General features: G+C 53.1%; 1 protein-coding gene across 1 annotated transcript; it reads left to right on the top strand.

Annotated features, from left to right (window-relative positions):
* The first annotated feature begins 2,134 nt into the window (after positions 1 to 2,134).
* LOC103675656 (keratin, type II cytoskeletal 1b) lies at positions 2,135 to 13,813 on the top strand. The gene is made up of 9 exons (XM_008704773.2): positions 2,135 to 2,728; positions 7,646 to 7,860; positions 8,973 to 9,033; positions 9,556 to 9,651; positions 10,610 to 10,774; positions 12,114 to 12,239; positions 12,359 to 12,579; positions 12,998 to 13,032; positions 13,491 to 13,813. The coding sequence occupies exons 1-9, from the start codon at positions 2,135 to 2,137 to the stop codon at positions 13,811 to 13,813; spliced, it is 1,836 nt and encodes a 611-aa protein (XP_008702995.2).
* Positions 13,814 to 21,951: the final 8,138 nt, after the last annotated feature.

Below are 21,951 nucleotides of genomic sequence, written 5' to 3'. Positions count from 1 at the left end.
GAGAAATAGCTGCTCTGATTCCTTTAAATATCTGAGGCTCTGGCTTAAGTGACTTGCCTAAGATCACAGGCTAGTAGAAGCCGGGCTGGGAGCTTAAACCAGTTTCTGTGACTGTAAATTTCAGGCTCACTCTCTGTCTATCCCACAGTGTCTCCTGGAGACGGTCCACTAAAGCAGTTCCCGAGCAGATAAGGTGTGGAGGCTTGAAGCTGCCCACAGAGCCCCTCCCAGCCTCGGGTGCCTTCTCCTCACCGCAGCTCCCTGACACCTCTCCTGTTCTTTCCCACCACCCGCCTTTCCCACCTCCGTAGCCATTGGCGGCTGCGGTTTCAGTTCCAACTTTTGCAAAAATATTTACTTATTGCATACATACAAAGGAAAAGGACATTTAAAATATTAGGAAAAAACCCTCTTACAATTCCTAATAAGTTGATGCATTTTTTGTTACTTTTTAAGCCTGCCTTCTGTGTATTCTTAATTTTTATGAGTTCATAGCGCAGACAATTTTAACATTTAACGTTGTAGCATAAGCATTTTCAACGACGCTGCTACTCGATCTCCTTGCAGATAATTTTAAATAATTGTATCTGAATGGGCAAGCAATCACTTAGCCATTTTTCTGAGTCTGGACTTTTAAGGTTATTTCCCCCACTTTTTAAATTATTATTATTATTATTATTATTAAGTTTTGGGTGAAAGCCACCATCCGTTTGAGTCCAGAGGGCAAACACACATTTTTGTTGGTGGACGCTGATGCTCAATGAATGAGTCCCATCCCATGCTTGCTGGCCGTGCTTTCCAGAATGTGGGCCCTACACCAGTGCTGGTCCGTGGGCACTTTGTTACAGGCTTGAGAAGAGATAAATACAGAACCTGAGAATAACCATTTGGAAACTTAATTTTTTCCCATTTAACAATAGAACAGCTTTGTGTTTCTTGAATTTAAAAATAAAAGTCGGGGCCCGTATATTGTATATCTTTAAAAAAAAATCTCCTCTTCAGGGAAATTTCATTTTTATTTTTATTTTAATTTAGTTTTTTAAAGGTTTTATTTATTTATTTGATAGAGAGAGAGACAGCCAGCAAGAGAGGGAACACAAGCAGGGGGAGAGGGAAAGGAAGAAGCAGGCTCCCAGCGGAGGAGCCTGACGTGGGGCTCGATCCCAGGACTGTGGGATCACGCCCTGAGCCGAAGGCAGACACTTAACGACTGAGCCACCCAGGTACGCCATCTTCAGCGAAATTTTAAAAATTTTATTTTACAAAAGCATTGGTCTAAAATACATTGGAAATTTAAAAAAAAAGAGATCTCGTGACAGTTTGTCTTTTGGTCTAGGAGACCATGTTCAGCCCTAGTAGACGCTCAATGCATCTGCGACCACAGGTCGTCCGTGCTGTAGGACCTCATCTTTGTGGAGGAGGAGCCCGAGGCACTTAGAGCAGCACATGGCGCACCCAGCAAAACGTGAACAGTCTTGGGCAGAGTCTCCTGGCTTTCACTTGCACTCAAGGACCACAATACCCTGTTCGCATGTGATTAAAATTTGGGATCTGCATGGCGGTGATCAATAACAACGGGGAGCGGAAGCAGGAGGAGGGGAGGTCAGAACAAAACTTTCATCTGATCAGGGTAATAGTATGGCAGCAGATGTCTCCACCCCCGTCCCAGCTGTGATCACAAGGCAGCTAGACAACCCCTAGCTTTGCCCCAGATCTCCTGGTCACACCCCAAAACAAACAATTCCATGGTGGAGTTTCTTAGGAAGGTATCGGCTAATGATTTGGGGGAAACTGTATAGGAGTTTCCAGCAACTCGGTCCTGAGAGATTATTGTGCTCTGATCTCTAAATGGCAAGAGATGAACGATAAATGATCAAGCTGGGGAAGTTTATCTACAGTACAATTTTTGCAACTCCTAGGTGTGAGGTTTTAAACAGATGCTGCTGGCAGGCAAACTAAACATAAATATTCCCCTCCCAGGATTCGCAAGGTGCCCAGCCCAGCAAATGCATGTATATATAGGGATGGAGCCAGATCTCTTGTCAAAGGAGTCATAGCTCTTTTCCTCCTGGGTCTCTGTCTCCTCCCCTCTGGGACTTTTCTTTTGGCTTCTTCTCTGGATGTTCTTGTAACCATGAGCCGCCAGTTTAGCTCTCAGTCAGCATTTAGCTCCAGGAGCCGGCGGCTTTACAGCACTGGCTCTCCTGCAGGCTCTGGTGGTGGGAGTAGGGCTGTGGGGTCTGTGTGTCAGATCCGAGGCAGGTGCGGTGGTGGTGGTGGCGGTGGTGGTGGTGGTGGTGGTGGTGGGTATGGGAGCCATGCCAGGGGTTTTGGTTCTAGGAGCCTCTACAATCTGGGAGGCAGTAAAAGCATCTCTATTAGCTTAGTGGGGAGAAGTGCCAGTGGTTTCTGCCAGGGTGGGGGAGCAGGAGGGACGTTTGGAGGGGTGGGCAGAAGTTTTGGGGGAGGTGGTTTTGGTGGTGGTGGCTTTGGGGGTGGTGGCTTTGGAGGTGGTGGCTATGGAGGAGGTGGTTTGGGGGGTAGCAATTTTGGGCTTGGGGGCTTTGGACCTTCCTGTCCCCCAGGGGGCATCCAAGAGGTGACTGTTAACCAGAGCCTCCTTCAGCCACTTCACTTGGGGGTGGACCCTGAAATTCAGAGAGTCAAGACCCAGGAGCGGGAGCAGATTATGGTCCTCAACAACAAGTTTGCCTCCTTCATCGACAAGGTGAGTACTTCAAGTGCAGGTGGGTCTCTGCCCCTGATCAAATAACTGAGAGGGACTTGTGCCCTGCCACCTCTTACCACCTGGTACTATCTCCGTTTGGTGGTGACAGTCAAACTTCCAGAAGTATATGTTCTGGCACCTTAAGGAAGCATTTATCTCATTAGGCCTCAATTTGACTTATTGAAGGAACTTATTTTTATCTTTTCCTTTTGGCAGGAAAGCAGGTAAGAAGTGTGAAAATGCCCCACAGAAAAAATACATGGTGTAGTGACTTCATTCTCATTCATCATTATTCACTTTCCATCTACCCACTCACCCATCCATCCATCCACTCATCCATCCTTCCTTCCATCCATCCATCCATCCATCCATCCATCCATCCATCCATCCTTCCTTCCTTCCATCCATCCATCCATCCATCCATCCATCCATCCATCCTTCCATCCACCCACTCATCCATCCATCCACCCACCCACCCACCCATCTAATCACCCATCACACGTCCATCCCACAAACATTTACTAAGCATCTCCTCTATGTCAGATACAGTGCCAGGTGCTACAGAGTGACTAGAACATGGGTCCTATCCTCTAAGGAGCCATGGAACAGCCCAGGTGAATGCTCTGAGGGTATCACTGGGGGCTAAAGTGAATAGCATACTAAGTAAGATTCTATCAGTGTTCCTTGTTTTAGTTCATCCAAGGCCAAGAATGGGCCAAATGGAGCCACTGTAGCCCCTTTCCCTAGTTCCCTAATTAAACCTCAGATCAGGGCTGGTCCAGACCCAGATCAGCAAGCAGAGGCTGGTAGAGACCCATGGTAAAGACCTTCCTCCAGCATTTCCTTTTGTCCAGAAGTGGAGGTACAGTAGCTCCTGTAGGCTCCCCAAAAGGTCGTTGTTCTTGGGGATGTAGTGGGAAGCACCCTGGGGCACAAAGGCTCCTGGATGCTCCGTGACTTTCCCTCAGTCCCACAGGAATTCAGTGTTGAGGCCAGAACTTGACCTGTCGTCTGACTGCAGATTAACCACGGCTAAAGTCAACCACTGGGCTGTATCTCCAGTCTCTGATATGTGGGGAGATGCTGGGAAAGGACTGTGTGAGCTGGGGGAGGAGGGGTAAGAGTGTCGAGGCCCAAAAATAGCCAAACAGGAGTTCAATAGAACAAAGTGCTTCTGGCTGCTTCTGATCACCTTAGACGGGAAATTTGGCTGGACATCATCATACCTCAGGCGTGGGCACGGACTGGGAGGGCTTGGCTGGAGTAAGGAGGTGACAGGTGAAGGAGACACCCCTGGAGGTCAAGACTAAGCTAAAGGAGGAGATAGGAGAAGAGAGGGCTGGAGGTCAGTGAAATGGCCATGGGCTACTGGCAACTGAATTCCTGGGAATCATTTGATTGTGATTCCCACCATAAATGTAGGACATTTGCTGCATTGTATGGCATAGGGCTGTGGGCAGAGGCCAAGTTACAGGAGACTGTGGCAACCTGTCCTTCCTTAAGGTATGTCTTGACCATGAGGAGAGAGTCCTCATCCAGGAGGACTCTGGCCTGGCTGGAAAGGAGAAGGTTTCTACTGCAGTGGATTCTGACTCTAGTTTCTGATCTGGTCTTTCTGCTTTCACCCTTAACCTCGTATACTCCATTCTCAGAGCCACACGAGGGCCATCCTTAAAAAACTTCGCATCACTTCTCTTTTTGAGTCCTCCATTGGCTGTTCATCTCATTTGGAATAAAAGCCAAGATCCTCTAAGGCCCCGTGTGCTCTGGCCTCCGCCCCCAGCTGCTGCTCACCCCTGGCTTGCAATTGTGAGAATTAGGCAACGTTGCCACCACTGGGTGGGACACCTCTCAGCTGCAAGGTTTAGTTAACAGAGTGAGGGTTGGAGTTTAGCTCCCCAGTGTACAAACTCATTGTCTGCCGTGACCCTACACTCCCTCCATACTTCTCCCCTGTTTCTTTCTTGCTTACCAACACACTATTGTATTCTTGCAACCTCCAGCACCCCAGGCCTGCCTCAGGGCCTTTGCTCCTGTCATTCCCTCTGCTTTGCACTCCTCCTTCCCAAGAGTGGTCTGGCTTGCTCCCTCACCTCCTTCAGATCTTTTCTCAGACGCCACTATCTTAGTGGGACCTTCTCTGATGTCCCTTTTTGAAGTAGCACCCCCAGACCAGCATCCCTACCCACCATTCCTGTGTTACTTTTCTCCATTGTCCCTAAGGCCATTTCACATGCCTCCGGGTGTAGACTCTCCAGGCTACTTACCACCCTGGCATAGAGGATTCAAGCTCAGCTGAACAACGCCAGGCTGGTGTCCCCGTGGGAAGAGATGGACCCCATCCCTTTCCTTCATGAGGTCCCTTTTCCTTGTCTTTGGTTCTACAAAAGCCCTTGTGTCCATTTCTACTCTCTGAGTGTCCAAGCCTGACACCAGAAGGGCTGGCTTGATTTGTCATTCAAATCATGTGTTTATTGAGTTATTGTCATATGCCAGACGATTCTGGGTGTTGGAGATTCAATTATAAACAAAGCAGATGAAATCCCTGGTTTCTGGGAGTTTCCAGTCTAGTCAGAGGGACAGCTGTCTACACTTGGAGGCAATTCCAAAGCCCTTAGCATTTCATCAGTCCATGATACTTATGAGCTGTCTTCTCTGTGTTGGGCGCTGTGTGTCCATGAGTCTGAGCACCTTGCGTCCACAGGAGACCAAATCAGACACGAGCCTGCCTTCCTGAGGCTCCCCCAGCAGGGCAGGGATATGCTCAAACAGCGCTAAGTGAGGCAAATCACGCTAGATGCTCCGGGGAAAGGACCATGGCCCATGAAGGCAAGACACCAGGGGGATGCCACTTTAGTTGAGATTGAAAGGGTAAACAGGGCTTAGCCAGGCAAAGAGCTGGGGAGATCTGCGCCACTGGAGGCAGCAGGAGGTCCCTGGGGCTGGAGTGTCATAAGCAAGAGGGAGAGGGGCATGGCAGGCCGGGAGGGGCGCGCTTTTTCCAGTACGAAGCTGAGCTCAGCATGATGCTCATTTCATCTGTGCTGATGGGACACAGCCCAGGAGTGTTTTGGGGGCCCTGGGGAAAAATCACAATGGCTTTCAGTGATTTTTCTAGCGATTAAATCCTCTTAAAATTGCCTGGCGCTCTCTGCAGCCAGTCTCTGCCTGTGCAGCTCGGGTGGCCTGAGAAGAACCATGGGTTCTTTTGCTGATGGGCTCCGAGGCACCCCGTGCAGGGGGAGAGGGTGCTCTGGCTCGTCGGCCCCTCACTGTTCGATGTGGCGATTCCTCGTGGGCCCGTGCGATTTTTTCCCTTCAGTTCCCGCAATCCTGAGCACAGGGCTGAGGCCCCACGTCTGTTTGATTTGCCCACCTTCTGGCAGGGCCGCTAGAGCAAGACTAAGCCCGGTGGCAGGAATTTCCCATGGGGCGCGGTTTGTTTCAGGCAGAGACAACCTGTGAGATGTGCTTGCCCTGGCTCTTGCTTTGATGAAGTTAACAAAAATGAGCCACGGGGACTAGTGTTGGCCGTGCGCGTCTCCCAGCCCAGAGTCAGAGTCCGAAGGGAGTTAACCGGGGGCTGGCCCCTCAGAAGGGCAGCTTAAGGGCGGGGGTTTGGGGCATCCTTCTCGGTGCCACATTGTAGGGGAGTGTCTTCAGGGTTCTGTTCCGACTGCACAAAGCAGTGGGTTTGACACAACTCCCGGGAGGATTCTGGAGTGTGTGTGTGTGTGTGAGTGTGTGTGTGTGTGTGTGTGTCTGCACCTGAGCAAAGCACAGAGGCATCCCTTGTCTTCACCTAAGGCATGGGAAGGGAGGTGAGGGCAGCCTGCAGAGGTAAGGTGAGGGTTGATCAGGGTCACGCAGAGCACAATCCATGCGCTTGGTCGGCACAGCCAGTCGCTCTCGACCCTGGACCTGACCTTTGTGCCCAGTTTCGGGAGAGGAGAGAGAATATAGGATGATGTCCACTCTCCATTTTCTGTGTCAACGAATGTCAGTGATGGGAATAGCAACGTGAGTATTTCCCAAACACTAGGCACCCCCAAAGTCCTTACTTTGGGGCACAGGCATGCATTATACAACATTTGTGTGAAAAGTGGGAACAGGGGCACCTGGGTGGCTCAGTCGGTTAAGCATCCGCCTTCGGCTCAGGTCATGGTCTCAGGGTCCTGGAATTGAGCCCCACTTTGGGCTTCCTGCTCGGCGGGGAATCTGCTTCCCCACTCTCTGCCCCTCCCCCCTGCTCATGCTCTCTCTCTCTCAAATGAGTAAATAAAACCTTTTTAAAAAGGTAAAAAGTGGAAACGTTTATTTTTAAAATTCTGAGTTAGCATTTAAGTGAGGTGACCTTCCTGAAACACACCCTGGCAAGCAGACAGTGGGGGCCTGCTGGCTGGGGGCGCCCAGGCGGGTCTGCTCAGAAGTCGGTCTAATATTCTAAGTCAAATTGTTTCTTCCCTCTTACTGTCTCGTCTCCTCAATCACAGAAAACATTTCAGCCACAAGGAGAAACGCGCCTCGGATGCGTCAGTGCTTCAGACGCTCTGCATCTCCGTTTCCTCACGTTGGCACGGAGCGTGGGGTGTGGGGGGGACGGCTCTGTGGTGTCCGTGGCCGTAGCTGAAGGGAAGAAGACCCTCCACTGGAGGTGGTTTACTTCAAAACCGGAGTTAGCTTAGTAACGTAGCGCTAATATTAGACAAGTTGACCTTAGAGCCCTTGGTCAACCATCAGAAAGCACATTGTGTTCCGTGTGTCCTGGTCCCACGGAAAGGGAAGCCCTCTGATCCCAAGAGGCGCCATCTTAATCCTTGGAGGTCCAGATATGCTGTTGGTTGCCACTCTCCCTACTCCTGGGGGTGCTTCCTGGACCCACAGCCTGGGGCGACCTTGGAAGTTTCTTGCTCGTAGGTGCGGTTCCTGGAGCAGCAGAATCAGGTGCTACAAACGAAGTGGGAGCTGCTGCAGCGAGTGAACACCTCCACTCGGACCCACACCCTGGAGCCCATCCTGGAGAACTACGTCAGTGAGCTGCGGAGGCAGGTGGATCTTCTCGACGCCGAGCAGACGCGCCGCAACACGGAAGTTAAGAACATGCAGGATGTCGTGGAGGACTACAAGAACAAGTGAGACCCCAGGCAGGGTGGAGGGGTCAGAGGGAAGCATGGCAGGGAGCACTCTGCTTTAGTGTTAATATGTGAGGGGTGGACCGGGGTCCCCAGGTGCAGCCACCCGGCTCTGTACCGCACAACCGCGGAGGGCACTGGCTCGCCTCTGGCAGCTCTGGCAGCAGGGTGGTGCCAGTCCGCTCTCGGTTGTGTTAGACGGGGAAGGGCAGACGATCCCCAGGGTGCTGGACCCAGATGAGCCAAGTGCCAGTGGGTTTTGCCACTTTCTAGCTGCTTGCAAGTCTGTCTTTCTAAGCCTTCAGGTTTCACCTTAGTAAAGGGGGGATGGTAAGCACCCTCCCTGTGGGGTTGATGTGACGGGCAGATCCGGGCTCTCAGGCTTCCGTGTGTAGCAGGCCTGGGATGCGACCAGGGTGTTTGCATTTCTAGTATGCTTCCACGTGATGCTGGTGGACTGGGGACCACACTCTGAGAACCACGTGTTGAGATGACATCGTGCTTCATAAGTTCCTAGACTGTGCCTGTACATACTAATCACTGGCTCTTATTAATCACAATGGTCGGGATGGCAGGACTAGTCTAACTCCAGCATCAGCTGCTCCTGCACCATGCAGGCAACCGGGGGCTTCTCCCTCCCCGTGCTAGGGGTGCCGACTGCTACTCTTGACGTCACCCCGACACGCCAATCAGAGAGTGAAGAGTGAAATTCACACTGACGGTGTTGGGGGGCAACACTGTAGGGGACATTTTTTTCTCTTTAAAGCAATTTGGTGGAAGTGGCTCTTTATGTTCCCAACTGCAAAAAATGAATGAGTGCGGCAAATATGCAAATATGCAAAGGTGAAACATCAAAAGAAAAACGGACCTTTTGGGATTGTTCTACGTGGCTCTGCATTTTCCACGTTGGGTTGTTGTCCCCTCTATTGACCTGGAAGGCCTGGAGCTGGCTCCAGCTGCTTGTCTGTGAGCGCGGCAGGCCCTGGCAGGGAACAGCCAAAGTCCAGGACACTAAAAGTTTGGGACATTCCAAGCCGCCTGCTGTGAGGAGAATCTCAAGGAGCCAAGGTCAGCCTCAGCAGCCTATCTGTGGTTCCTACTTCCCCCCACAGATACGAGGAAGAGCTCAACCGGAGGGCCAACACTGAAAATGACTTTGTCGTCCTGAAGAAGGTGAAGGATGGGGGTGGTTCCAGGGGGACTGTGGGCCCAGGGGGCTGAGCAGAGTGAGGAACTCCTGTGGGATGCTGTGTGACCAAGGGGTGGACTGGTGACCGCTGGGGGCAGCTTGTTGAGGGTGTGGCCTGAATGCTGGGCCGCTGCACTAAAGGGGTTAAGTCTGAAAGTGAGGTTGATATGACTCTCGAGGCTTCCTTGAGTGCTTCTCTCTCCACGGTCCTGAATGGGAAGCTCAATCAACTGACACCTGCTGAGCGTCCATTATGCGCAGCCTTGAGACCTGGGGAGGGACCCGGGTGCTGCGTGTGAGTGACCGGGATGAGGGGCTTGGGGTCACGTTTCCTTCTGGCCAGGAAAGCCAGAGTTTTTGAAGGTCCCTCAGTTGAGTGAGGTGAGGAAATGTGCAGGCATGGAAAGAAACCCAGAGAGGTTTTGCCACTTGCCCGGGTCACCCAGTGAGCTGGTGGCAGGCGACACCTGGACACTAAAGTCAGACTAGTTTTGCTTGCTGTTCAGGACGTGGATGCTGCTTACATGAGCAAGGCAGACCTGGAGTCCAAGGTGAACGTTCTGTTTGGAGAGATCAATTTCCTGAAGTGTTTATTTGAGATGGTGAGTTCAGTCTTCATGGGAAACCCTTCTCTTTCCTCACATGTCACAAAGGGTGTGGGCTGTTGGAGGGGGAGCCCCCAAACCCAGGATGACCCACTAGGGACTCCTCTCCCCAGTCACCTCCACTCTGTGGGACTGGAGTCAGCCTCCCAGCCCCCGGTGCTCAGATTCCTGGGTGCAGGTGCAGGAGGTGGGAGGCAGGGAGAGTCCCGAGGGAGGAGAAGATGGAACAGCCCTTGATTCAACCTGGAACTGAGGTTAATACTCAGCACATACAGGGACAAAACTGACCAGAAATCTTCATCAGTGCTGGGAAGCCGATAGGGCTATGGGGGATTCTGCAGGTGAGGACAGCATGGATCCTAAAGGGAACGAGGAAGAAGGCTGCAGTGGGGAGGGATAATGTGCTCCTACCACCCCCGGCCCTACTGTTGCTCATGTCTACCTTGGGCCAGATGCTGTGCGAGGAGCTTTGCCATGTCTTGGTCTCCATTCTGCTGATGAGAGAGCTAAGGCCCTGAGAGACTCAATCACGAGCCCAGGCGCTCAGCTAGCCGGCAGTAGAGCCCAGGCTCAAAAGTCAGTGAGAGGGTGCACAGGGAGAGAACTTTCTACTGCTCTGAGAGCTCAGTATTTCTCAAGGAGCAAGTCAGCCTGTTGGAGGGACCAAGATGACAGCCAAGCCAAGTAAGGCAGGGAGAGAGGGCACAGGAGAGGCATGACGGGCAGGTGGTGCCTACAGGGACTCTGAATTCACGCTCCTTTCTTCTCCTCAGAGGCTAGGTCTGGCGGCCTTTACCTCTAGTTAAAGCACAGCAACTATTCAGAGAACTTTCCCCAAGACTCCTATCTGGCCCAGGCTTCTGGTTTCCCCAAAAAGCCTTGAGGGGACAGTAGAGGGAAACTGAGGCCCCAGGAGGCGAGTGGAAGGAGTCAGCCTGTGTTCCATGCCTTGCAGGAGCTGTCCCAGATGCAAACCCACATCAGTGACACCAATGTGATCTTGTCCATGGACAATAACCGCTTCCTGGACCTGGACAGCATCATCGCTGCGGTGAGGACCCAGTATGAGCTGATCGCCCAGAAGAGCAAGGATGAGGCCGAGGCGCTGTACCAGACCAAGGTGAGCACTGCCGCCCTTCCACCCAGACTGGGTACCCAAAATCAAACTTACCCCCAGATCTTCTGTCATCTTTCCCTTATTTTGGAAGTTACGTGTCTATACATACATACATGTATCTATATACATTTTATACATATATGTGTATATAAAAATTCATTTACTCCTTACAACAACCCTGTGAGGTAAGGATCTAATTATCCCTATTTTGAAGATAGGAGAGTATGAGCTCACCCAGTTTCCCCAAGGTCTTATGGCTCGTAAGCAGCAGAGGCAGGACCTAGGTGTCTCATCTACAAACCCACGTGCTAAACCACTATAATGTTTTTTATTCTTACTTTTTTCATGACAATATCTTTTAAACTGTAGTTTTGTCCTTTTCTCTTTCTCTTATTATTTGTGAATGCCGTATTGTGACATTAAATATTTGACATCATTTTCAATAGCAGAACGATGTTCTGTGGTTAAGAGTATACCCTTATTTATCGGATAAACATCTCTGTGCCTAAATCTTTGGGCACATTTTTGATTACTTCTTTAATATCAATGGACTCGGATCTTTTTGGACGGTGAAGACTGTAGTTAAGGATCAAAGGCCGGTCCCTTCATTCTGAACTCCTGGCACTTGAGATCTGCTTTCTCAACTCCAGTCCTGGAGGACCTCTGTCCCACCGCCCTGCAGGCAGGCGTTCTGAATGGCGTGGATTTCAGCGTCAGACTAGGGAGGCAGATGGTCAACAGTGAAAGCATCAGAATGCAGAGCTTCCCTTGAACCAGCAACCCCCCCGCCCCCCCCACCCGGCCGCCTTGCTTCCTCCAGAGCCCTGCCCGTGAGAGCCTACTGTAGATACAGAAACGACAGAGAGAGGACAGTGGGAGTAAACAAAGGGCGTGCTGAGGGCCTCTGAGGAAGTGAGATTGTGGCTGCTAGGGAAACCATCCTGGAAAAGGGTAGGAAGGAATATGATGTGGTGGCAAAAGGGAAGAGGTCCCGATGTAGGTAAGGGCCACTAGGAAGGCTTCGATGGGGGAACAAGTAGGTGGAACAGCTTTGTCTGTCTGGGATGTGGGTCTGGCCCAGAGACTGGTGAGAAGGAGGGAGGCTTGAACAAGACTGTGTGCGTGTGTGTGCGTGTGTGTGTGTGTGTGTGTGCGCGTGTGGTGTGTCACGGCTCAGTGAGGGACCTTTGGTGCAGGAGGGTGTGTATGGGGGGGTATCACAGCTCTGGGGGTGGGGCATACCCGGGTACTGTCCTGAGACAGCAGCTCTGGCAGGGTCTGGGAAGGTAGAGGGCCTCGTGGTGAGCAGCGGGTTGACCACGATGCTGCCTTTGACCCTCAGTACCAGGAGCTGCAGATCTCGGCGGGGAGACAAGGAGACGAACTGAAGAACAGCAAGATGGAGATCGCTGAGCTCAACCGCACCATCCAGAGGCTGCAGGCAGAGATCAGCAACATCAAGAAGCAGGTGAGAAGGACGCTCAGGGTGGGCTGACCAGACACGCCGCCTCCCACCAGGCCCTGCCAGCGGGGGCTCCTGAAACTCAACCCCCATTTGGTTCTCCTCTGTGACGGTCTCCCAAGCAGATCGAGCAGATGCATATGGCCATTTCGGATGCAGAGGAGAGAGGAGAGCGGGCCCTTCAGGATGCGAAGCAGAAGCTGCAGGACCTGGAGGAGGCCCTGCAGCAGTCCAAGGAGGAGCTGGCCCGGCTGCTGCGAGACTACCAGGCGCTGCTGGGGGCCAAGCTGTCCCTGGACGTGGAGATTGCCACCTACCGCAAGCTGCTGGAGGGCGAGGAGTGCAGGTGGGCCGTGCCTCTGGGGCCCACGTGCAGGCTGCACCTGTGGAGAGGAGGGACTGACTATTTGGAGAGAAGACAATCCCCGCTTTTCTGGGAAGACTGGTAGCCGGGGCTGAGCAGCAACAGAAACAGAAACATTCAAATCAGAGCTGAGCATGTGTCATTGTCATCATTCCCCTGCCTCCCAGCAGAATGGCCCTATACCCCAACCCAAGCCACTGCGGCCATTGTAAACGGCTTCAAGAAACTGTGTAAAACCCCCTTTAGCCCCATGCTCCCTGACCTCCTGGCCTGTGCACCCACCTTTCCCTAATGCTTGGGGACAGTTTCACTTCACAGGGATACCTCTGTTCCAGATGTCTCCAGGCTGTCACCTGCCTGCCTTCCCCCTCCCTCTGATGTGTGTGCTTTGGTTTTACAGGATGTCAGGGGAGCTGCAGAGCCAAGTGAGCATCTGTAAGTAGCAGGGCACAGGCCGGGGCTGGTTGGGCCGGGTGGAGGGAGGGCCCGGGAGGGCTGACCAGCAGGGACGGGCAGTCAGCCGTGTAGTTTCTGGTCCTTTCACCCTGAAAATCCACAGTGAGCCAACAAACTGCAAAGCCTGGAGAAATTCGCTGAAATAAATTATGATTTTAGTTCTTATGTATCTTAATGTTTATGAGACCGAATCATCAGTAGCAGCTTAGAACTCGTCAGGGTATACGGCCAAGGAAAATGGGTCCGTCCTGACATCGCTTTGTCCCATGAAGAATACTTGGAAAAGGGGAATCCCTTCATCCCATGCATCTCTTTGCAAGTCAGAGACTGCCCGCCACTCAGGATGCAGGAGGCTGCCGGAGGGCAGGTGCAGAGGGGTGCAGGCGGGTCCTCTGGCCAGCTCTTCTGACCCGCGCTCCGCGGCCCTCTCCCCACAGCTGTGCACAGCAGCCAGAGGACCGTCAGCGGCGGGGGCGGCGGGGGCGGCGGCGGCAGAGGCTCTGGAGGCTCCCGCGGAGGCTCCGGCGGCGGCTACGCGGGCTCTGGCAGCGACTCCCGCGGGGGCGGAGGCGGCTACGGCGCGGGCTCCCGAGGGGGCGGCGGAGGTGGTTACGCGGGCGGCGGCGGCGGCGGCGGGAGCTACGGTGGGAGCAGCCGGAGCAGCAGCATCAAGTACGGGGACAGAGGCGGCGGCGGCTCGTCGCGCGTGCAGATTATCCAGACCTCCACGAACACGTCGCACAAGCGGATCGTGGGGTAGAGGAAGGCTCCCACGGCCCCGCCGGCAGGGCGCTCGCCCGTCCCCTCCCCCGCGCCCTCCCTGAACCCCTCTCGCTTACCTTTGCCTCATGGGTCTCAGCGGCTTTGCCAATACCTTCCGCGCTAGCTGGGGAAGCAGGCGGATACCCCCAAGCAGCCCACCTGTCTTCGGAGGGCGCTGGCTGGCGTTTAGAATCACCGCCAGACCGCTCTGCGCGCAGACTCCACTCAGCTGGCCCTGCTCCTGGCCCTGGGGACACCCGGGGGCCCAGTTTAGCACTGGAGAAAAAGAGCCTGTAGAGTATCTACAAAGCGGATAATGGAGAGTTAAAGTCAAGGACACTAGGTTTCTCACCCCCAAGCCCCCTTTCCTGCAGCTGGGCTGCCCTGTGAACAGTAATCCATACCTTAGGGGACCACAGAGTGAGGCCTTCCGGGGAATAGGTTGGCAAGAGGAACCCCTGTGCCAGGGACCCATTCCTGTCTGTTGGTCCGTTAGCCTCATACTTTCATGTCCATGGAGAGTATGGATTTGCTGTCCTCATCAGACACCTCGAAGTCATGTCTGGTGCTGACTCTGCATCTCTGTCTTAAGAAGCATCACTCTCTGGGTTAACAGCCCAAGGTGGGAGTACTGAGAGGGCGTGTGTCCTTGTCCCCCGGGAGGACTAATTACCCGTGGGTGGAGAAGCCAGTGGGCAAGCAATGGGGTTCTGCTATCAGCCAACTAGCAGGCCTGGGGAGGGGGAGGGTGATGTTGCTTCTAAGATCTGGAGTCACCTTCTCTTCCTTGCTGAGTCCTAATGCAAACTCCAAGTCCATGATTCTCTTGGGGCATCGGACGGGTTCAGCGTGGGTCCCTTGCGGAGGAATGCTGTGACTTCATCATTTCTTGGTTGAAGGTTGTACTTCGAAGGGCTTGCCATTTCTGGTGTTTCTACAATAAAATTTTCTGTGATCTCAAACGGCTGTTTAGTCAGAGATAAGTGATTTCTTCTTAAATTTCTGCAGGCCTCTGAAATGATTCATATGTGGAAAGTTTTATTATTATTATTTTTTATTGCATGACTGATATGTGATCTTAAAAGACCTGACAGACATACACTTACTAGTGCTGAAAGTGGCTGAGAGTTCCAAAGTCAGTGACACATTCTTTCAGCATGCATTTATTCAGCTCCTGCTGTATGCAAGGTGGTGGCCTTGGCCCTGGGAATGTAGTGTTGAATGAACACGTTTCTGACTCTTCAGGGACTCACAACCCAGACGATAGGTTATGGGGGAGGGGAAGGTTCAGAGGGAGGAGAAATCAGAGCAATGTGTCCCTGTGGACCTTTTAGCCTGAAGGTGGAAGCGAGGCCTGTCCTGTGGACAGAGGCAGACCCTCCATTGCAGGAGCAATGGGGCCATGCAGGAGCTGCCAATGCTGGGGAAGGGAAGCTTGGCCCCAGAGCTTGGCCATCCTAGAGGGCTAGAACGTGGAACGGGACTGGGGAACAGAGTAGAAGTAGGTCTGGGCGGGAACTCAGGGAAGGGCCCTTCAGACAGGGGACTAGTCTGCCGGAGACTCAAGAATAAGAGAAAGTGAATATGTGTGAGTGAGAGGGGTCGGCCTCCCAGGAGACACGAGCTCAGAAGACAAGAGACCGAGTCCATTCATCCAGTGGGGTCCTGGGCAGGGGTGTCTCGAATCCATGTTCTGGGGGAAGCACAGATGCAGACATTGAAGAACGGAGCAAGTTAAGCTACCGCCTTATCCTGTGTGATATTTCTGAGTCTGCGTAAAAGAGTCCTATAGAAGACGTGACCTACTTTCTCCTTCCCTGAAGGAGTGCAGATGGCAGTCGGATATGGGATTCATTCAAATATGACTGCGGCCCATACTGATAAGACTGTGTGTTCCCACGCACGCCCCTACCTCCTCTCTGAGAGGTTTCTCCCCATCTCACCTTAGCGACAGCCCCGTGGGGGGACGGGCTGGGAAAGGAGAGGTGGGCAGAGGGGCTGCCCGAAGGGAAGGAGAGAGGGCGTAGACAGAAGCCATGTCACGCTTAAAGTAAAAAAAAACAAACCAAGAGCACGGGGCAGGGACAGGGCGAGAGAAAATAGCAGTGGGTGTATCAGCCACTGGAGACAGCCAATGGAGACAGCACATGAGCCGACAGCGGTTGGCGGCCCCTGGGGACAGGCGTGGGGACCAGGAAGGTAGTAGTGTGCCGAACCCGCTTGGGCTCTTCCGTAGTCTGACCACTCTGAGGACGTTACTAGAGAGGAGTCCATTCAGGTGGCAGTGGCCAGGATGCAGTGGTGAGCGATCAGAAACCTGACCACAGGGGGACAGTGGAAGGCCCTGGAAGTCTTTGGGAGGAGATGTGAGAGTTAACTGCAAAGATTGGAAGAGCTTCCCTGGCAAAGAGGGATTGACCCGAGCTGGTGACCAGATGGGCAGGTGGGAACTGTGGCAGATTTGGCTCAGTGTTAGAAGCAATTTTTTTTTTAAGATTTTATTTATTTATTTGACAGAGAGAGAGACAGCCAGCGAGAGAAGGAACACAAACAGGGGGAGTGGGAGAGGAAGAAGCAGGCTCCCAGCGGAGGAGCCTGATGTGGGACTCGATCCCAGGACTCTGGGATCACGCCCTGGGCCGGAGGCAGACGCTTAACAACTGAGCCACCCAGGCGCCCCTAGAAGCAATTTTTATTGGTCCTCAGATGGGAGAGGCATGAGGAGTTGGCCCATCTCAAGCAGAGGTTGGCCAACTATCGGGCAGGAGGATGAGGGAGGGACTGTGGGGTATGTGGGAATATGTGTATGGCCGCCATGCATCCCTTTGCTGCCCTAAGAGTTCATGTGATGGAGCCTGAGAAAAAAGGAATTTTTCTGTCTATTTTATACTGGGGAAAATTGAGGTCAGATGCCAAGGAAGGATCAAGCCATGGAGAGGCCAAGGGCCCAAGGGCCAAGGATTGTGAAATGAACTCAAGTTTTCTGACACCACAGCCCTAGTCCCGGGTGCGGACGAGAGTCTCCCCAGGATCATGCATGTGCATATGACGTGCTTAGGGAATCCAGGCTGGCTCTGGATACGAACACAGGGCAAGGTGGATCAGAGGTCATCTCGCCCTATCCTTCTCCTTCTGGGCGGGGATTGGGTTGTCCCAGAAAACATGGCCCTGCTTTTTCTCTTCAGAAGCCTTGACCTTCTCAATCACAGAGAACTGGGGGACAGATGGAGGGAACCACGTGCCTGAATCCTAGAATATTGGAACGGAGATTCCACAGGGTAAGGGCATGAGATAGGTAGGGCAAGGAGAGAGGAGTTAGCCAAAGAGGATCTTGGACTCCAGGGAGAGGCCTCGATGTCATGCTCTGGGCCTCAGCAAGGGGGCTAGCACTAAAGATGCTGGACGAGGCCTCCTGGTATAAACAATACTCCTGTTAGAGACACTGAGATCCCATCAGGAGCAAATGCCTCTCACTGTAGCTCACCCCGTGACAACAAGGGGCCATTCCGTAGCCCCCTAACCATGTTCAAAATGCTTCCACACACAGTATCTCGTACAAACGTCACGGGCCCCTGGGGGAGGCTGGGGGGGATCACCTGTGGTCCTTCCAGAGGCCAGGAAGCATTCCATCCCTGCTTGTGGTCAGTGCTGTTCCCACGGTGCTGACACTCAGAGGGAGAGTCAAGCAGGCCCATCCACCCAGCAACAGAGGGGTGGGCAGGAGGGAGCACGGAGGAGGGCAGGAGGCCGCTCCCAGGGAGAGTTTGCCAGCTGCCCCTCCCGCCGAGAGGCTGGGGCAGGGCAGGGCGCTCTGGGAATCTAAATTTAATTCCACCAGCTCCTCATCTACATAGATTCTCATCTAGGAACACGGTGACAGGAGGAGCAACCATTGGCTCGATAAAATTCTAACTCTGTCTGACCTCGAACAAGGTGTACGTTTCTGGGCTGGGAAAGTCCTCGATATCAGGAAGCCTGTGAAGAGCGTTGCTTCACCCTCCATTACTGGACCTTTGGCCCAGGATGCATCTTCCAATTAGGAGCCAAGTGCTCCAATAGGCCTTCTTCCAGCTCCGTGTAACTCCCATCATTTGGTTGGACCTGCTGCCCTGGTTTTATCAGCTTTCTGATCAGTCCGGGAAACAGTATCTGCAGGTTGATCAATACTCGGCTGAAGACTGAGCTGGGAACTTGGGGCGCTGGGAGGTACTTGAGCATGGAGGACTGGTTCTGAATGTCTCAGTGCTGGGCCGGAAGGACTTCTGGGGGCTCCGAGGGTGTGTTCCAGCTTCCACACCTGTCCCAGCATGCTCAGCCATGGGGCTCTGTCCCCACCCTGCGGAGCAGGGATTCCACAGTGACAGTAGTTCCCGGCTAGCCCAGCCCCCTTGGCTGCAGGTGCATTCTGCATTCCCTCCTGTGTGTGATGGGCCCCTAACTTCCCTGTTAAAGATTTATGTCCCCCTCCTCCCCTAAGACTTTTGCCCACGAGATGACCTCATCACAAGAACTTAAGGTGCCTTTCCAGGTCCTTTCAGCTTCCAATGAAACAGGAGCTTGTTCCAAAGCTTTTCCTGATTGTTATATCATCTTCTGGATCCTTCCAAATGCAATAGTGAGAATCTTTCCCGCATCTACTACACTTCGGTTTCCCTCTAAGGTAGATGCAGTCCCTCTTTAAGATGAGGAAACTCAGGCTCATAGAGGGCTAGTGACCTACCCAGAGTCACACAGCTAGAAATTTGCAGTCAAGAGTGGGTCTCTGGCTGACTCCATGGCTCAGACAACCTCCACCTCCCCTCTCCTACATGCTCATCTTTGGCTTCCTCCTTCCTGTCCTCTATTCCACTCCAACACTGCTAGCAAGCCACTGGGGGCCTCCTTCCCTGCTGTCTGTCCTGGGCAGGCTGCCTCAGTTGGGCACCTCTCCCTCCTGCCTAAAAAGCCTCGGCTGGCTGCCGGCTTTCCACATCTCACCCCGCCTCCCCATTGTCTCTGACTCTCCTTTATGCCCCCCAGGCTTCAGCTTTCCCCACTCCCCTGAAATTTCCTGCTCCTACGTCCCTGGTGGAGTCCCACAGGGCTGGGTGGCTTGTCACTGCATGTCTCTCGTCAACTTTTTTCTCAGTCCCATCCTGCAAAAAGCTATCAAAACATCACCACCCCTGCCCCTGCCCACGGCCACAGCCCGCCTGTGGTGGCTTCATCCCCGTGATCGGTTCCAGGGTGTGCTTGTGGGTTCTCAGGATTGGAGGTGCTCTGGCACTCTGATAGCCAGCACGGATGGGGGTACCCTTGAGGTGCAGGGGACTGTGTGGGAGGCTGGAGCAAGTGGGGGTGCGAGGAGGGCACCCAAAGACACAGAGGACTTAGTTTTGCTTTATAAAAGGGCTTTCAGAGCAATTGAGGGACTAGTAAACACACACACACACACACACACACACACACACGTGTGAACATGCACTTGAATCTGGCAGCAGCTGAGCTTAGAAAAAGAAACCAATGGAGCAGCCGAGTGGCTTTAATCAAGGGAAACTCCCTGGAAGAGGGGGCCTTGTCCACTGCCTGGAGGAGCAGGGGTGCTGTAGGCATTTGCTCTCAAGGCCTGATGGACAAATCCAGATTCAGGCCCAAACGCTCAGGAACTGAGATCGTGGGTGCCCCAGAGCTTGCCTATGAGTAGAAGTTCAGAGTGGGTCACTGACAGGCTGGAAGGCCCATCAGGGAGAGAAGCACGTGAATGGATTTGGCAGATGGAGAGGAGCAGAGGAAGAGCGAAGAGGGTTGAATGGTTTGGGCAAAGCACGGGAGTGGAAAGGTCAAGGCATGAGGGCGGCAGGAAAGCTGTAGGCCATGGGGGCAGGACCATAACATGAGGAGGCCTTCGGGATGGAGGCAGGCATGTTCTCGCAGTTTGACAGGCTTGGCTTGTCCGTTCCCAGCTGGGGGCACATCTTTTAACCTCCATGGACCTAAGTTGTCTTTTCTTTAAAATGGAGCTTATCTCAGTGACCACTGTGAGGACCTTGGGTGATGTTCAGATGACACGTGGCTCCCAGCCCATAGTCGGTACCTGTGGGTGCGGGTGCCTCTCTCCTCTTTCATGCTCTTTCTTTTATAAAGGCAGGGCCCGCAAGGAAGCCAGGAGGAAAGGTGGGTGGCTCACCCCTTTCTCCCACATTCGCTTTTTACGATGGCCACATGCTCACCACGGTCCTGGGGACATGGTGGGGAAGGATGAGCTGGGATCGCTGGTGACATTGTAGCTTCCAGCCCCGCTGGGTTCCCGCAAAAGTGAGCAGTGGGAATAAAATGCGAGTTTGATTCAGAAACTGGACGATTCCCAGGAATGGATTGCATGACTTGGACACATTTTTTGACCTCTTTGGGTCTGCCTTCTCACTTGTTTCATCAGTGGGTGAGACGGTGTGGTCTCTGAGTCCCTGCAGATGGGAACATTCTGTGATCGTCTGACACTCGTGTCCAGGAACCCGTTCCACTTGCCGGTCCTTGAGCCTCTTCTCAAGCCTCTTCCTTTAGAAGGAAGAACACTTGAACTGAAACGAGGAAACTTGGGTTCTAGTCCCAGATGTGTGTTTTCCCGGGTGGAGAGTCTAAGCAAGTCTCCTCATCTCCCTGAGCCTCGGTTTTCCACTTTGTAAATGGGTCTAAACAGTCTGACTGCTTCGTTCTCGCGGCTGCCTTGGGGACAGTTTGGTGTACGCGCTCGGTCAGGCGACGGGCACAAACGTCAGCGGACGGTGATTTTTATGCCTTCTCGTTTCTTCTGTTCCCTCTGACTCCCCCCCCTCACGGTACCCCCCACGGTAAGTTTTGCAGCTCTGTAAATTGTCAATCAATTGTCTGTCCACCTCTTTGCTTGTACTGTCAGTTTCTTAGTTTGGGGTTGGAAGCACGGGTCCCTGAGAACCTGTTGTTGGCTGGCAGAGGTGAGAGAATAAACACACACACACACACGCATGCACACACAGGTGCACACCCCTCCAAACTGCTAGAAGGAGTCAATGTGCAGCGCGACGTGTCTCACAAGGGAGTATGCTGAACTAAAGGAGTTTTGATTGCCTGTCGGGAGGTGATTAGGCAACAGTCACTAGCATGCCAAGCCCGTCCCAGGTCCCATGATTCCTACTTAGGAACAAGATCTGAATTACTCATTCCCCAGATAGATGGCTGGTTTAGCAGCCCACGGATGTTAGTGTTAGGACCGAGTCCCAGACAACAGTGTCACAAAGATGAGGGGCGAGAGGGGGATTAGTGGAGAGGTGAGGGGCACTTTCTGGAGGAGGGTGTGTGCAAAAACTGTGGGAGAAGAGGAGGGATAAGGCTCAGCGCTGACGCCTGGGCTGGGGAGGGCTGACATGCAGCTGGGCTGCTTTAGGAGCACAGGGAACCAGTCTGGAGGGTCTCCCCAGGCTCTCCCTTCTCCCGTGTGTCTTGTATTCCACAGTGGGACCTCGCACACAGGCCTGGGACCACTCAGACCCAGCCGAACTTAGTGCGGGCTTCTCACCGAGTCTTCCATTCTGTGTTCATGTGCAAGGGTAGGGAGCAGGCTGGGCTTCTAAGCAGTCTCAGAATGGAAGTCTAAGTGGGGTTCAGGTCGTTCCAGATCTCGACCCCACTTCTGTCTATTAAGATTGATCAAAGGGTGCTCCTCCAGGAGCACCCCTGCGGCTTCCTGGCCAGTCTATGCAGTCGGGACACTCTTGTACCCGGATGGAAGCGAAATCTCCCCACGGAGCTCCGTGCCTGCAGTTTCCCCTCCTGCGAGTGACTGAGGCACTTGGCAAGTGCTTGCATGTGCCGGGGACCAGCTCTCTGTGGCGGGAAGCTGCCTGTGTCGTCCGGCTTGACAGGCAGCGGCCAGCACACCCCAAAGTCATTGCCGTGGTGTCATACAACACGCTGGTCAGGATCCCACACGCTGTCACTCAGCATCCTCAGATCAACCCCCCGCCATGCCCCTTACTGCCTTTGTAAACTTCAGCTTTGGTGCCTCAGTTTCCCGGTTTTATTTATTTATTTATTTATTTATTTATTTATTTATTTATTTTTAAAGATTTTATTTATTTATTTGACAGAGAGAGACAGCCAGCGAGAGAGGGAACACAAGCA

Source organism: Ursus maritimus, unplaced genomic scaffold, assembly GCF_017311325.1.
Source record: "Ursus maritimus isolate PB19 unplaced genomic scaffold, ASM1731132v1 scaffold_26, whole genome shotgun sequence".
NCBI lineage: Eukaryota > Metazoa > Chordata > Mammalia > Carnivora > Ursidae > Ursus > Ursus maritimus.
The sequence above is the reverse complement of the archived record's forward strand: the minus strand, read 5'-3'. Positions and strand labels throughout refer to the sequence as shown.